General features: G+C 42.1%; 1 protein-coding gene across 2 annotated transcripts in view; it reads right to left on the bottom strand.

The window, feature by feature from the left end:
- Positions 1–6: 6 nt before the first annotated feature.
- Napb (NSF attachment protein beta) overlaps positions 7–16483 on the bottom strand; it is a 39407-nt gene continuing 22930 nt past the window's right edge. The window contains exons 4-11 of one of the 2 annotated variants that reach the window (XM_005365478.3): positions 15243–15289; positions 15028–15105; positions 9667–9722; positions 9432–9516; positions 5315–5419; positions 3852–3920; positions 3110–3160; positions 7–1894 (exon numbers count right to left, since the gene is read on the bottom strand). In XM_005365478.3, the coding sequence (XP_005365535.1) occupies positions 1784–1894; positions 3110–3160; positions 3852–3920; positions 5315–5419; positions 9432–9516; positions 9667–9722; positions 15028–15105; positions 15243–15289 (602 nt within the window). In that variant the 3' untranslated portion in view covers positions 7–1783. The remainder of the gene's footprint in view (positions 1895–3109; positions 3161–3851; positions 3921–5314; positions 5420–9431; positions 9517–9666; positions 9723–15027; positions 15106–15242; positions 15290–16483) is intronic. The other variant, XM_013353197.1, reaches the window with a different exon arrangement.

The following is a 16483-nucleotide window of genomic DNA, read 5'->3' as shown; positions in this document are numbered from 1 at the left end:
GGCCTCTGAGTTCCCTGCACACACAGCCTTTTACCACCAGGTCAGGGCTAGAGAGTCTTCACAGTGCCTGACAGACACCTACCACCTGTCCCCATGGGACCAATCTCAACCTCATCGCCTGCTAATATTTTCTTTAAAAATATTTTTAAAAATTGATTTATTATTTTATATATGAGTGTTTTGTCTACATGTATGTATATATTCATTTACATGTATCTGTTTATCTGTATGCATGTGCTTATTGAGGCAGAAGAGGGTACTTAGAACTCCTGGGGGCACTGGAGTTACAGGTGATTTTGAGCCACTCAACAAGGGGGCTGAGGCTCAAACTTGGGCCCCCTGGAAGAGCAGAAACCATGTCTCTAATCTCATCCTGCTACTTTCACTTCTGAAAGATGTGAATTTCTCAACAGTCCTATACTCTCCTCCTTTAACCCTGGTCCTGGCATAGCCACTCTACTGCACAGTTCGTGCCGCCAACCCTACTCCAGGGCCATCCAAAGATGAAAACACCATTCCGGTGCCATTTCATACCTGTCTGTCACATGACAGCAGTACATTAGGACTATGAAGTATTTCTAGTAACACATGCTCTTTAAGCACAGATCATCTCAGCATACAAATGCACAGGCAACTCAGGAAGCAAGACCATGTCTACAGTACTGTATCAGCATATAAAGTAGCAGGGAGAGTCAAACTCTGTAATAACAGAGCATACATCTTATATAAATCAAATGGGACAAGAGAACTCATACATACACGTGAAGTCACTTCAGTTAAGAATAAACCAGGGATCATCAGACATAGGTAAGGTTCTTATCCAACCAGAGATAACAAACACATGCCACACTGACCCCCACTTAACTACCATGCTCAACATATGGACACTAACCACACACTCTCAAGCTTCAGCTGGAATCTTCTGTCCAACTCTGCTCAAGCTTGGCATGACCATGGCCCAGAATCAATGTGAGGAATGTATAAGTGTGAGAACGAAGGAGATACCAGTTATAACATTTTTGTGAAAATATGAAGATTTCCATTATGCCTAAAAGTGGAAACTCTTGGTAAGGGAAAAAAAATTCATTTCTCATAGATTGTTGTGTAAGTTAAAAAAATATATATCAATGAAATCCACCTTGACATTCATCCATATAATAGGACCACAGAACCTGCCAGCAAGTTCCTTTCCCTTATAATGCAAGTGATGCCAACAGATCCCAGCTGTTCTCAGTGCCTGCCATGTACATGTGAGCATATGGGGCAAAATAAAAAGGAAATTAATTCATCACTAGCACCATCAAAATAACTATAAAAGAAAGCCAGACAGTTTCTATCTGAATTAAAAACTTATTCCTAATAACCATCCTAAACTAAACCACTTGTATAAAGGGTCCATCCAGATACCAATGCACAATGTCTTTGCAAAGCATCTATAAAACTGGGTTGAGTACCAGAGTTTAGGGAAAAAGGAAAAACACATGGCAACATTGATCATGGGCCCTGAAAATATCAGAGAAACAGGAATAAGATTTGGCAGTACTTCTCAGAAAACGATGAGGACTCTGATAAGCATTATATACTTTGGCTGTCATAACCACAAACTGAATAGAAGCTTCCCATTCTCACAGTAACACAGACATGGCGAGCTGAAACTATGACATAAATTGTGTGGCTTATTTACAACAAAATTAAGTCATTAAATGAGCATCCCAGAAAGATCGCTTTGCCTGAAGACAAAACTAAAAAGGAATGAGCTGCATGCCACAAAGAGGTCAGCACTTCACTTGAGGTCTCCATCTCCTTCTCCATCCCCTTGGATGGACTTCTTGATACGAAGCAACATGGTGGTCAGCCACTGATCCAAGCGTGATATTGAGTCAAACTCCTTCACCTGGTTTAAGGAACAAAAACAGGAATTATACCCTGAAATATACTGAAAACACAATATGACAGTGACCTAAGCTGTCTGAAGATGTTACTGTAATAACTCACTGACTTTGACTAGAAATTATTCATTCTAATTTATAACTTTCCTCAGTAAAAACAGTTTTCATAGCCAGGTGGTGGCAGCACATGCCTTTAATGCCAGCACTGGGGAGGCAGAGGCAGGTGGATCTCTGTGAGTGTGAGACCAGCCTGGTCTACAGAGTGGGTTCCAGGACAGCCAGGACCACTGCACAGAGAAACCAAGTCTCAAAAAAAATTAAACAAACACAAATAAACAAAAACACTCTCCCAAAACTGTTTTCTTTATTCCATAAGCCTGTGCATTTAATTTTTCTCTGTATGTGAACATGTGCATGGCAATTCAGAAAAGCTATTATAAATGCAAAGGTAAATTCTTTATACAGAGGACAGTGGACATGGCATAAGAGTTAGAAAGGTGGAAGAAAACTATTATTTACTGACCATGAAAAAAAATATAATCAAATAGTTAGGGGATGGGGGCAGAATTCCCTTGATGGATTTCAGCACATGCAAAGAAAGGCAGCGCCACTGGTGAGAGTACTTTGAAGGTGAAAGTTATGATATCCCTTTTCACTGTCACATTAGGACTGGAGCGGAATCATTCCAGGCTGCTGAGAAATCTGCTTGACTTTGAACACAGGATTGCAAATGATAAACAAAAAATAGAAAAAAACCCCCATAAGTACAAAGAAAGTAACCTATAATACAAATACACCACAGTACACCAAATGCCCAGTTTTTTACTTCAGTCTTAACCATAAGCCCTCCTTTACACTGTCAGTTTTCAGCACTAAAACTCTGTGTGACAACTCTCACAACAATGTATGTGTCAGATGCCCATGGAGGTCAGAAGAGGGCACTGGATCCCCTGGAATTGGCGTCACAGATGATTATGAGCTGTGGCATGCTGGGAATCCAACTCTGGTCCTTTAAAGAGAAACAAATGTTCTTCTAAAGCACAGAGTGATCTCTCCAACCCTAGAGGATCGAGCTTTGTGGACAAACAAAACATCTTTAGAAAATACAAGCAACTGAGCCACATTCAAATAAATGTTCAAAATTTACACAAGGTAAAGATAAATGAATTTTTATACTATAAACCTTTAAAAATGCAATATTCCCTAAAGGTGTAACTTACTGCTTCAGTGTAAGCTTCACTGTTCTGTTCTTCATGGGCTTCTAGAAGTTTCTGGTGATATTTAAAAAAAAAAAAAACAAGAAAATACTTTAAGCTAGGAAGTCTTGTTTCTGAAGAAATACTTTAGACACAATCCACTTTGGTATCTCATGAACTGATGTTCCTAGTATCTCACAAAACAGGATATATCCAGATATAAGTATTACCCAAGAAGAGGATCTAGCTTTGTACTGCCTTTTAAGTCTGCCTACTTTGGAACAGTGTTAAATACTAAACCTTCTTGACATAGGAATATCTACAATGAAAGAGCCAAGTCTGAGGTACTCAAGTAATGGCTTGTCTTCATTGTCAACTTTGTCACTATTTAAACACATCTTTGGGTGTTTCAGGAAAGGTTTAAGTGAAGAAGGAAGAATTAAAGAAGGAAGACCCACCATCTCTTGAGTCCTGGACTGACTAAAAGGGAAGAGCAAGTGAGGCACCAGCATTCATTTCTCTCTGCTTATTTATTCATTGAAGACACAGTGTGACCAAACATCTCATGCCCCTGGTGCCATGATGGACTGCCTATCAAACTGTAGCCAAAACATACTTCCTCTATTACTTCGTTACAGCAATAAGTCCAGTAGGCAGTACACCCCCAGAAGAGTTACTGATGAAAACTCCACCCATCAACTGCCCCACTTTGGTGCCATCACCCAACAGTAAAGGCTTTTGTCTTCAAAGTTGCTTTAGTACGTACTTTCAATAATTTACATTCTCTGGAGTCAGTAAATGCTGGAAACATTTCCTCGTATTTCTCAAGAGCAAGCTGAGGAAGGAAAACACCTGGTCAATATAAAACTTAGTGAACTAAGAAAGTTGTCAATGCCCTCTGTTAATCCAAAAAAACTATTTCAATCCCATTTAATTGTTGAGGAAATATGTTAAACACATCATAACAGGAAACCTATTTATGTTACCTATTTAATTTCAATTGAGAATAAAATTTCTAAAAATTTTTAGATTTCAGTTGGGCTACTGGACAGAAGAAAACTGAATAAAATCTAATTCACTTGCCAGGATCTATACTTGTCTGCTAAACTGAAACCTTCCTTCACATCCTCCAAATGCCAAATACCCATAGGGCAGGAATGACCCCGGCACAGTTTTTCTTTGGGGCTCTTTGAGCGCTAGATGGCAGTGCCAAGGCTGCTCAAGCCCAATCCTGCTTTCTAGTTGTCCCCTTGCTTTGCAGTTTTCCCCGACCTTTATTTTAATTCCACTTCTGAGGTTGTCTGCACACTTTTTAAGAGTATTTAGAAGCTAGGTGTGGTGATCTATACCTTTAATCCCAGCATTTGGGAAGCAGAGGCAGGTGGATCTCTTTGAGTTCAAGGTTATCCTGGTCTACACAGTAAGTTTCAGGACAGCCAGGGATACACAGAGACACCCTGTCTCAACAACAAAAAAGCTAGTAGGGGCAATGAGGTAGTTTAGCAGGTAAAAGCAATTTGCCACCATGTCTGACTTGAGTTTGATCCATGGGTCCTATATGGTAGAAGAAGACTAACTCCTAAAAGGAGTTCTCTAACTTCCACATGTGTGCTGTGACATAGCCACAAGCAATCCCTTCCCCACAAAAATAAGTAAATAGCAAGCAAATGTAAAAAGGACAGAGGACATTAATTTTACTGTCTTCTCTCTTAGTTCCCCATTCTACTTAAGCAACCACTAATGGAAACGTGAAGGGGACAGCACTGCAGATGTCAAAAGACTCAAACTCACACATCACAGAAGAACTATTATTTTTACTTGTATATGTTGGGGCAGGATAAGTATGTATTCATGTGGCTGTGTGTATCTGCACATAAGTGTGTACATGTGGAGGTAAGGGGTCAATATCAAGGATCTCTCTCTGTCATCCTCCACCTTATTTTTGAATGCAGCATCTCTCTGAACCCGAAGGTTCATCACACGGCTCAGGGACCAGCTTATCTCTGCCCTGCTCCTCAGTCAGTGCTGGAATTACAGATGTGAGCCACTGCACCTGACTTTTACATGGGTGCTGGGCATCTGAATGCGAGTCTGCAGGTTTGTGAGTTAAGTCCTTTATCAGCTGAGCCATCACCACTGCTCTTAAGACCTGTGTGAAGAGACATGGAGAACGACAAAGCATGTCTTCTCAAGAGTAAGGTAAGTCATCAGAAAGGAGCATGTTCTCACCTTGGCATTCAGCTCATCCACTATAAAATGGCAGAGCGCTGCCTTGAAGAAGTAATCCTTTGCACTGTACTTCAACAAGGGGTTATCCATAGTGTTTGCTCCTACCTAGGCAGAGAAGACAGCAAAGTCACTACCACAGGCAAACAATCCACTGCCTGCTCACCTGTTTTATTCTAAAAAATACTTTTCAGTATCTTATACTGATATACCCACTACCACACAGTACAAAGTTTTACTAGATAAGAAATAATTATTAGGCATAGGAACTGTTAAAAATGTCTAAAAATACTTCTGTTTCTAAGACAATGAAAAAGATCTAAACTTTTCCCCATTCTTCCTATGAAGTGCAACTAGAAGTTTATTAAAAAAAAAAAAACATATGTTTATTCCATGACATTTTGATCGCATTCTGACAAAGTTTGCTTTTAGTCAGAGGTGGAACTAGCCATTAACTGACAAAATTGAACATAGAGGTCTTGAAGGACTGAGGACAGACAGCAGATAGGAAGTAGTAATGTAGGATTATGTGTTCTTTTGATGACCAATCTCGAGTTCTTTGTATATTTTGGAGATCAGACCTCTGTCTGATGTGGGGTTGGTGAAACTCTTTTCCTATTCTATAGGCTGTCATTTTGTCTTGTTGACCGTGTCCTTTGCTTTACAGAAGCTTTTCAGTTTCAGGACGTCCCATTTATTGTTTCTCTCAGTGTCTGTGCTGCTGGGGTTATATTTAGGGAGTGGTCTCCTGTGTTCAACTGTACTTCCTACTTTCTCTTCTGTGAGGTTCAGTGTGGCTGGCTGTATGTTGAGGTCTTTGATCCACTTGGACTTGAGTTTTGTGCATGGTGATAGTTACGAGTCTATTAAGAAGTAGTAAGGTAGGACTGAGAGAGGATCTCAGCTTTCTGGACCGAGGAATGGAAGAGAGGAGAGGAGGTCACTGGTGGCTTCTCCATCCTTCTCTGATAATTCAAGGTTCTTACCCCATATCTCACTCCTAATGTTTTGTTGATAAAGAATGATTAGATAAACACTTCAAATGTCTGTGGACAGAGGCCCAGGACAGCCAACCAACCAGGGGTGTGCAATCTGGGAAAACCCCATGGGGGCTAGGGGGCAGGGCTACTGGGTTTTATCTTCTTTACTATAACCCAAACATAGAAATAAAGAACCTAGCATCCACAAGTTCCAGAAGTCAATTAAGAGAGAACAGAGGTCATAAGAGGCCTAACAAGGGTGGGAACTTCCACATCATAATGGTAAGGCTCCTTTCCTCTGCCCAGGGAGAATGAGAGTTTCCTTCCTAGGTATTAAGAAGGCCAAAGAGGAGCCTGAGCTCCACCTCCACCAACAGCCCTAGCTGTCTAAACAATTAACACTGTTTAGGGCCAGTACAAAGAGGGACGATAAAAATCTGAGCAGCCTGGAGCACAATCTGAAGACCGCCAATGACAGCACAATCTGAAGCTGACCAGGGCAGCAGACAGTTTGAGGGGACAAAACCTCAGAGGGGTGGGGGTGGGGTGGGGTGGGTATCCCCCTCCATTCCTGATCCCAAAGGCCCATCTCCTCTCTCCCTTCCCCCCTTTTCCCATTTACTTCCTCCAACAAAAGCCCCTCCACAGGAATTGTCACATGGCATCTTTCTCTCTCCAGCTGCTCTTTTTAAATTACAATACCCATCCTAACTGCCACAAATAAAGATGAAGAAGGAGCTGAATATCAATCAGCCCTCATCATTCTCTGCCTCTTGACTGTGGAGGCCACGTGACCTGCTGCCTCATATTCCTGCTGCTGTGAGTTCTGACCATAAAGGATTTATACCCTGGAATTTAACACTCCCCTCCCCCGACCCCTCTGTGGTTTCGGTTTTTTTGAGACAGGATTTTTCTGTGTAACCCAGCTGTTCAGGAACTCGCTCATAACCAGGCTGAGCTTGAACTGCCTGACTCTGCCTCCCAAATGCTGAGATTAAAGGCAGTGTTACCAATGCCTGCCTAAACCTTTCTGTCTTTAAATTACTCTTGTCAGGCATTTAGTCACAGCAACACAAAAACTATGTAATATATTACTTAAATACTAAATATTAAAAAATGGCAATATTTTCTGAGGATTAACTCTATATGTCAACTTGAGTAGACCATAGGTGCCCAGATACTAGCTAAATATCACCCTGGATGTTTCAATCAACAGAGGAGAAAAGCAGACTTCCCTTCCCAACAGGGATGGGCCTCAGCCAACTTACTGATGCCTGGAGCAATAAAAAGTCTAAGCAAAAGGCTGGTGAGATGGCTCAGAGGTAAAGGTGCTTACACCAAGCTGGGCAGCCTGTTCATTTCCTGGATTCCTGGTGAGAGAACTGACTTCTACAATTTTCTTTGCATTTACTCCCTGCCCCACAAACAAATGTAATAAAAAATACATTTTTTTTTAATTTAAGAAAAGGACAGCTGATCCTCCTCACTTGATAGTTCTAGAATTGAGACAAAGCTCTTTTGCATTTGGGCTAGGCTCATATAATCTGTTTTCATGATAGGTCTGGGCCATCTCAACCACTACCATTGAGAGCAAACCCCTAACATCTTTCTTTTCTTCCTGCACTCCAATCTATTGGCTCTATCTGTCTCTGGAGAACCTTAACTAATATGCTCTTTGAATTGCTTTACACACCCAGTTCAAGTCCTATTAACTAGATTCACTGCAGGATGACATACTGATCCCAACATTTATGTTAATTCAAGGGATCCAGCAGGAGGACAATCTTGAGAAGGACTGCAGGACAGACAGTTCCTGTTTTCAAATTTCTCTGTAAAGATACCTTTGTCAGAACTAAGTGATACCGGCATAAAGCTGGACGGATGGATGGAGTAGAGCCCTGGAGTGAAACAACCACCAGACCACTGAGGAGTGTTTTTACCCAGTGACAGTGAGTAAGGTGATGTTCGCATGTTAGAGTCAAGGTGGATCCCTGGTTAACAGGCACACGAATAGCTTAACTCACTGGACCAAAGACCATTTTACTGGTTAAAATGATTCATGATGCTCAATTTAAAAATACAAGGATTCAACACCAAAATACAGATAGTAAAAAGGAAAAGACAAACTAAGAGTTCATAAAAATTAAAAATTCAGAGGCTGGCGAGATGGCTCAGTTGGTAAAGTGCTTGTTGCCTGGAGACCTAAGTCTGAGTCCCAGACCCACACACAGAAGGAGAGACCCAATTCCTTCAAGTTGTCCTCTCTTTCCACAGGTTTTCTGTACTCCATTTTCTCCACTCACATATTCCACGCACACAAAATAAATACATGCAAAAAAATTATTTTAAAGATTAAAAAAAATCTAGATCAAGGCAAATAAATAACAGAATAAAAAGGAAATCCATACAATAGGAAAAAAGTGTTAAGTTATTCCTGACCATAAAGAACTTGTATCCTAATATCTAGGGCTAAAGAATTCCTAACTCTCAAAATGAAAAAGGACTCAGACATTTCACCAAAAACAGAAAACAGCCAGTGGGCACATAAAAATTAATATAAGTCATGCTGAGAGAATGAAGAAATGACCCTTCACACTCATTAAGCATCACAGAGAGATGCTAGTGGAGATGTAGAGAAGTTGAGCCCTGGGCACTGTGCTGGGAGCGCTCAATGATTCAGTACTCTATAAGATTCCGGTAGTCCTCAGTAAGGCAGGCTTGGGTGTGCCATGAAGCCCAACAATCTCTATTCCACCCCCAAGTATGTAGCCAAAACAACTGAGAACATGTTCCCACAATAGTTAAGGACAAATGTTCACAGCAGTATGTCCTCAATAGACCCTAAGTGGAAGCATCCCAAATACTTCCTAACAGATGAACATATAAACCACAGAGTAAATATTATTCAACCATGAAAAGCAATGAAACACTGACACATTACAATATGAAGAACCTTGAAAACACTGTGACAAATGACACAAGAACAGACAGTGTAGTATTCTATATATGTGAAAGGATCAAGAATGGTAAATCAGGGAAACAGAAACCAGGCTGTCGTTCTTTCCAAACTTCTTTGGGAGAGCTGGGAATGTTTAAGCAGTTGGTAGCAGTGATTGTTACAAACATAACAGTGTCTTCACCTGCTCGTAGATCTCGATGGCTTTCTGATACTGCTCCAGCTGTGCAGCGTAGGCTGCCACCTTCAGCAGACACTTGTTAGCAGAGCTGAAAGTAGCACAGTGCAGAGTAAGTGACAGTAATGAGGAGACATGGCCTGAGGCCACTTGCTTCTGGAAGAGATGCTCAGATGACAGAGATGAGTTATCCTTTACCACATATGAAAAGCCCATTACAGATATGAAGAAAAGCATGTACCTGTTAGATTCTTCTCCTTTGTAATAATCAGCAGATTGCTCATAGTGTGCAATAGCCTGAAAGTACATACATGTAATTTACAAACAATTCATTCCACAAATTGCATTTAAAAACACATAGGGGCTGGTAAGATGACTAGGTAGGTAAAAGCGCTTGCTGCCAAGCCTGACACTAGAGTTTGATTCCTGGAACTCTGATGGCAGGAGGAAAGAAGGGATTCCTGCAAGTTGTCCCCTGACCTCCACAAGCATGTCATGACACATGTGCACACACAAAATAAATGAATATATGTAAGAAAAAAATTAAAACTACATGTACACCAATTTTTTTTCCTATAATTAAGCTTATTCCAGTGATAAATCTTTCTGAACTTGGTCTCCTCAGCAAATACAGTAAAGCGTGTGGCCCTCAAGCCTCCTGGAGAGAGAATGGTTGTTGATTTCATCCAAATCTATCTGTGGAATGAGAAATGTTCCCCTTAGGCTCACATATTTGACAACTTGGCCCCAGTTCGTGGTGCTGTATGGAGAAGTTATGGGAAAGTACAGGCTTGCTGGAGGAAGCCCTCACTGAGGGTGGGCTTTAAGAGTTTACAGCCCCACCCCACTTCTACTTCCTTCTCTCATGTTTGACACTGAAGATATGATCTCTCTCTCGGCTTCCTGCTTCTACCACAATGTCTGTCACTTGCTGTCATGCCTCTCTGTCATGATGGAATCTATCCCCTTGGAACTCAAAACCAAAAGAAGTTCTTTATTCCATAAATTGCTTTTGGTCATGCTGTTTCATATACAGTAACAGAAAAGTAACCAATAGTTACTTACTCATGGTCCAGCTTCCACTGTAGTCAGGGTGGGCCCATGACTAGTTCTCTGATAGAATGTGAATAGTCAAACATCTTACTCTGTACCCTTTCTTCTTTTCCACTTTCTAAAAGTTATAAGACATGGTCAGGTCTGGGCCGACTGAAGATGGCCGAATTCTATCAACCTGCTTCCTACCTGACCCCTTATCCCAGCATACTCATCCCTGTCAAATCTGCACCATGGAGTATTAGTTTAGAGGGCTCTGAAGCCATTATACTCTGCAACTTACTGCAACAGCTTTGGCTTTTCCTACCACCACAAGTATCACCTAAGCAAAGGAGTTCCTTTCATTTAAAATATGTGACACCCAAGCAACATTGAAATGGATAGAGAAGAAAGCCAGACACCCTCACTGGGCTGTGACAAGAGTATTAGTGAAATCAGACCCAACCAACACTTCAGAAGGTAGAACATACTATCAGAGCTTCAAAGTATGCAAAGCAGTTAGAAGAACAGGATGGTGGTATATACTGCTTTAATAAATCTGATGAGAGTGGGGCGGAGGTGGTGCATGAATAATCCTAGCACTTGGGAGGCAGAGGCAGGTGGATCTCTATGAGTTCAAGGCCACCCTGGCCTACAGTGTTCCAGAGCAGCTACACAGAGAAACCCTGTCTTGAAAATCCAGAAGGAAAAAGAAAACAAGCCTGATCAAGATGAATTTGGAAATAATTCGCTGCTTTTCAGGCAGTTATGGGACAACAGAGCATGTATACTGGTAAAGGCCTGAAAAACCAATGGCTTCTACAGTCCAGTTTAAAACAGGGATCAAATAAGAATTTTCTGCAGTGGCTTAAATCACACTCTGGGGTCTTGGAGTTGACTGAGCTCCGCTGGCAGTACTCAGTGATCCTGATACAGCACAGCCACCAATGACATCAGAATGCATGCTGTCTAGAGACTGACAGGACAACTTCATTTCCACATGATTTCAACGTTTGAAAAAGTTGATTTGGGGAGGTTGGGTCAGAGGCACATGGAAGTCAGTGGATACTCTGTGGAGTGGGTTTTCTCCTTCCACTTTGTCTGGGTTCTGGGGGTTGGACTAGTTCATCAGGCTTACACAGCAAGTGCTTTACCCCAAGCCACCTCACTGGCCCAATTTTTATGGGTCACAAATGGTTTTGATTCTGATGATTAAGCAGTAAATCACTTTTGCTAGCTTTCAGATATACACAAGCAAGCAATAGGTTTGTAGTCCTCTGCCTTAATTTACACAGCTTTCCCAATAAGCCCCAAGTACACAACCACTAGACTAAAGTACAGAAATAAGAAAACAACTACAACGAAGCAGGCTTGAGAACTACACCAGAATACCCCTTTAAAAGCCTGTGTCCTCAGCCTGTCTGTAAAGTAGTGATTACAGCTCCCGGAGCCAATACTACCAGAGTCTCTAGGTTGTGGAACATCCCAAGGATACACACTTGAACAATTCTGCAATAAGATACTTCTACTCTGTATTTCAGTCACACAGCCCACCCATCTACTATGCTCTCCGAACAGATTTCTTCAGTGTTATTTATAACGGAAAAAAAAAAAAAAAGAAACAACTTCACTGGTTCAACATGTGAGCTACATACAGTTAAAGGTAAAGGGTAGAAGTGCCAAGTCAGAAAAAGGTTAAGTACACTATGACCCCATTTTAACAGATAGAAAAGTCCATAAAAAGCAGCAGGACAATACAATCACTTGGAATCCTTCTCAGAACCACCACACACATTGTTCCATTTTCCTCAGAAGCAAGTTCTGTGAGGGAAAGCCCAGGATTGCTGTTCACCATAGCATCCTAAGCCTAAAATAATACCTACTGTATGGCAGGTGCTCAGTAACCAGAAGTGAATGAACAGAAGGCCCCTGCTAGACCACTGTCAACATCCAATACAAAGGACCACAGCGAAGTTATGATTGGGGGCTGGGGTGTAGCCTAATGGTAGAGTACATGTCTGGCCTCTATGAAGCTTTAGATTTGATGCCTGGCCTCACCCTCTTTCCTCTTCTGGACCCTTCTTATTCTCTGAACTGCTCAGCATTGTTTCCTCTGTAATAAATGGATCAAGGCACACAAAGCTATACCCATTTCTCTTGTAAAAAACCTGGACCACAGACCCTCTTCCTAGAGAGAGGGAGCTACCCTCTTCCAAGTTTTCCACTGAGAGCAATAAACAGGGTTGAGCTGAGCCATATGGAGCTGCTGTCTCAGATAGAAGGATTGGGGAGAAATCTATACTTAACAATTTGGTCTAACTTAATATTTATTAGGAAGAGGTTCATTATAACCTTTATTTATTTATTTAGTTATTTTTAGGCAGTGCCACTGGAACTGTCCTGGAACTTGCTATGAGTTCAGGCTGACCTTGAATTTACAAAGACCCAACTGCCTCTACCTCCCAAATGCTGGTATTCAAGCCACTCCTGGCTACAAGGTTTTGTTTTGTTTTAATTATTTTATTTTTTGATATTATAATTACATAATTTTCCCCATCCGTTTTCTCCCTCCAAACACTCCTTGCTCTCTTTCAAATTCTGGGCCTATTTTTTCATTAATTGTTGTTACACATATGCTCAGTCTGTGTATCAGGGCTGACCATTTGGTACTGGATAACCAACTGGTATGCTTGCCCCTGGGGAAGACGATTTCTCTTGCTCTCAGCATTCTTTAGCTGCCCGCAGACTTTGGCTAGGGCTGAGGCCTGGGTTTTCCTCTGTCCACACTAGTGCGTCTATTGCTCTCCGTGTTCAGCTGATCTTTAGGCACTCCTGCTGGTAAGGCTTTATGGATTTAGTCTCCAGGGCGACTATCTCATGGCAAACTCCCTATTCCTCTGACTCTTAAATCTTTGTTTGTTTGTTTGCTTTTTCTGAGATAGGGTCTCTTTGTGTAGCTCTGGCTGTCCTGGAACTTGCTCTGTGTGTGTGTGTGTGTGTGTGTGTGTGTGTGTGTGTGTGTGTAAAGTATACATATTTTTTTTAAGACAGTGCCTTGCTATGCAGCCATACTGGCCTTGAGTTTATAACTCTTCAGTTGCAAACTCCTGACGGCTGGGATCACACGCACATGACACCCAGGCTTTAGTTCTTAAACTACTTTCAACAGAACAAAATACATCAGTGAAAAAAAGGTGCCACCTACTGGCTAATTCATAGAATAACAAAAACAGGCCAGGTACTAGAGGTTCAAAAGGCCACCATGACAAACCAAAAATAAAAAAATGACAACCCTAGAAGCCATTTCATTCACCCCAATTTGTGGAGCCCATGTAGTGAAGTGGTTGTATGAAATATTCCCTGGTATAAGGAATGGGCTCCAAGCCAGAGTGCTCTTTCTGACTGCCAGGCCAGTGTGTTCCTCTGACAGCCAGGCTAGTGTGTTCCTCTAACTGCCAGGTCAGTGTGCTCTTCTGACTGCAATGGGTCTAAAAGCAACCAGAATGATACCTGTGCATATTCCACATGCTCCACAGGACCCACTCGTCAGTAAAAAGACAATGTCCATCACAGTTGCTGAGAAAATTAAGCCCCCATCACAGCAGACCTGTCCCCTCCCATCCCTTTATTAATCCTACACCAGAGATAAACTGCAGACTTTATTCACTCCCCAGGCCCCAGTCCGTGCACCCAACGCACACACATGTGAGATAGCCCTCTTCAGATTAAGACCAGAGCTTCCTCAAAAAAAAAATAAAATAAAATAAAATAAAAAATTGGGAGTGGGGCAGTGTGTGTGTGTGTGTATGCTGGGGGCTGAATAGCATGAAGTAAATGCAACAACTGGCAGTTGGTATATCAGTCTTGCATGCTTCCTGCATCCTTGACTATGTCAGAGAGGGCAGTATGCTTGCTTACGCGTTAGCATTTGTTTAGAACCTACTATGTCTTGGCCCTTGGAACTCGGCAGATATGGCACCAAGCCCAGAGGTGGGAAGGAGACAGAAATACCAGAACTGTGAACAAGCATATGCCACAGGATGAAGGGTGAAATGTGGCGGTAAAAAGGGGTGGGGATGAGTAAAGAGTACATTTGTGGAGGTGTCATCTGGCTAAGTATTCCTGGGGTCTATAATCTTAATTAGGGGGCCGTCAGCTGGAAAGGGTGATGAAGGACACAAGGAGTCAGCTTGTGGGTGTGCGAGGAAGAGTTGGACAAGCAGAGGGAACAGCTGGTACCCAGGTCCCAGGGCAGTGGCTAGAGCAAGGTGGACAGAGAAAGCGGATGCTTTCAACATCTCCAGAGCATTAGAGAACTTGGCAGACAGGTGGCAAGTCCTTTGACTATTCTGACATGAATCAAAGCACAAACAACAGGTAAGCTCAGTATCTCTCTGGCACTCCAGGTAAAGAGTACCTTTACTCTGCCAGCTAGGCCTAGGCAGTCTCCTCCAGAACACCTGTAATGATTCTGGACTACTCCAATCAGCTGGGAAAGAGCAGGAGAGGATTCCTAAGAGGCCGAGCATCTACCTTCTGCACCGAGCTCATAAGCGCGGCCAGTGCTCACCTTCTCAATGTCCACAAGCTCAGTCTCATAGATCTCTGCAATCGTGATGTGATGCTTGGCTGCGATTGTAAACCTTCCCTAGGGGAGAGAGCAGAGTCATCCACCTGCCTTACCTACACAAAACACCAATCAGTTTGAGAACAGGAAGAAAAACAGAACTCTAAAGCAGCTCAAGGATGCCACCCCACAGCCATTCAAGCAATGCAATGTCTTACCATGTCTGTGTAAATGTCGATGGCTGCATTTAAGCAGTTGATAGCCTCTGAAGCGTGGGCATTTAAGAAAAACAATGAAAAATTCATTCAGTGAAAGAGGGTTCAGCTGAGCCTGTTACCTGGCTGTTACCGCTGGCAGGAGGTAAAATCTGGGGTAGTGGGTCAGCAGGCTGGTTAGTGGGGGTAGACGGTCATGCACGGTCCAGACTCATTAGTGTGCCTTTGTTCCTAGCAGCTGCACTGGGATTTAAAGGCGTGTGGCTGCAGTAATCCTGGCTCAGTAACTCTTAGGGAGTCCATCCAGGTGGCAGATTCTATTACAAGGGAAACAAGATCACAGGGATTGCCACCCACACTGGTAAATCAAACCTACTACTGTACAAGGTCAATGCAGCCTTCATTAATACCATGTGTGTTATATTAATTTTGGAAAATATCACTTCTTCACAAGAAAGACCATTTCAACAGTCTCCACTCTTCATGTGGCCAACATCAAAAGCACTTTGTAATGCTTACTCAACTCTTCCTTTTTAAGGGAAGAATGTTTCTTTTGGCTTGTGACTTAATAGGCAACCCATGACAAGAAGGTCCTGCAGCAGGAACATGAGACAGCTGGTCAAACTGTACTCAGTCAGGAGTGTGAATCTAATAAGCCAAATATACAAATGTGTATACCGCTCCAAGATGCTAAACTTCGGTATACTAACAGTTATGCTGGTATGCATATCCAAGAAATGAATGGAAAACTTTACAATGACGACGCTAATAAGTTATATTCATTTCCTAAAACATTGAGCCACAAAGTTTCCTCTCACAGAACAGTGTGGCTGACAACACCAAGTTTGCCTTCAGTTTGAAAGAGACAGCAAGGAAACAAAGCTTGACTGGAGAAACAGAAAAGTGACTTTCCTGAAGTGTATTTAAAAGTGTACACCGCTGCTGTGCCTTTCCAATCAGAAGAAAACAGAGCGCGGTTATCTACACCACCACTCAGGCCCAGCATTCCCACTTCAGCACCTCCCTTCCAGTGTTCTGGATGTGTTTCCACGTGCATATGTTTTTTGTTTTTAAGAAATTGCGGCCATATAACACTCAGTTCCTTAATTTAATTAGCAAGTGAACATTTACCAGGTCAACAAACATTCTATAAATCCAAGCACTTTGTTTTTTTGAGGTAGGATCTCATAGCCCAGGCTGGTATGCAACTCCCAAGCCTCCAGCCTGCCTCGTTTCCCAAGTGT

Source organism: Microtus ochrogaster, unplaced genomic scaffold (genome assembly GCF_000317375.1).
Source record: "Microtus ochrogaster isolate Prairie Vole_2 unplaced genomic scaffold, MicOch1.0 UNK3, whole genome shotgun sequence".
NCBI classification, from domain to species: Eukaryota; Metazoa; Chordata; class Mammalia; order Rodentia; family Cricetidae; genus Microtus; species Microtus ochrogaster.
The sequence above is the reverse complement of the archived record's forward strand: the minus strand, read 5'-3'. Positions and strand labels throughout refer to the sequence as shown.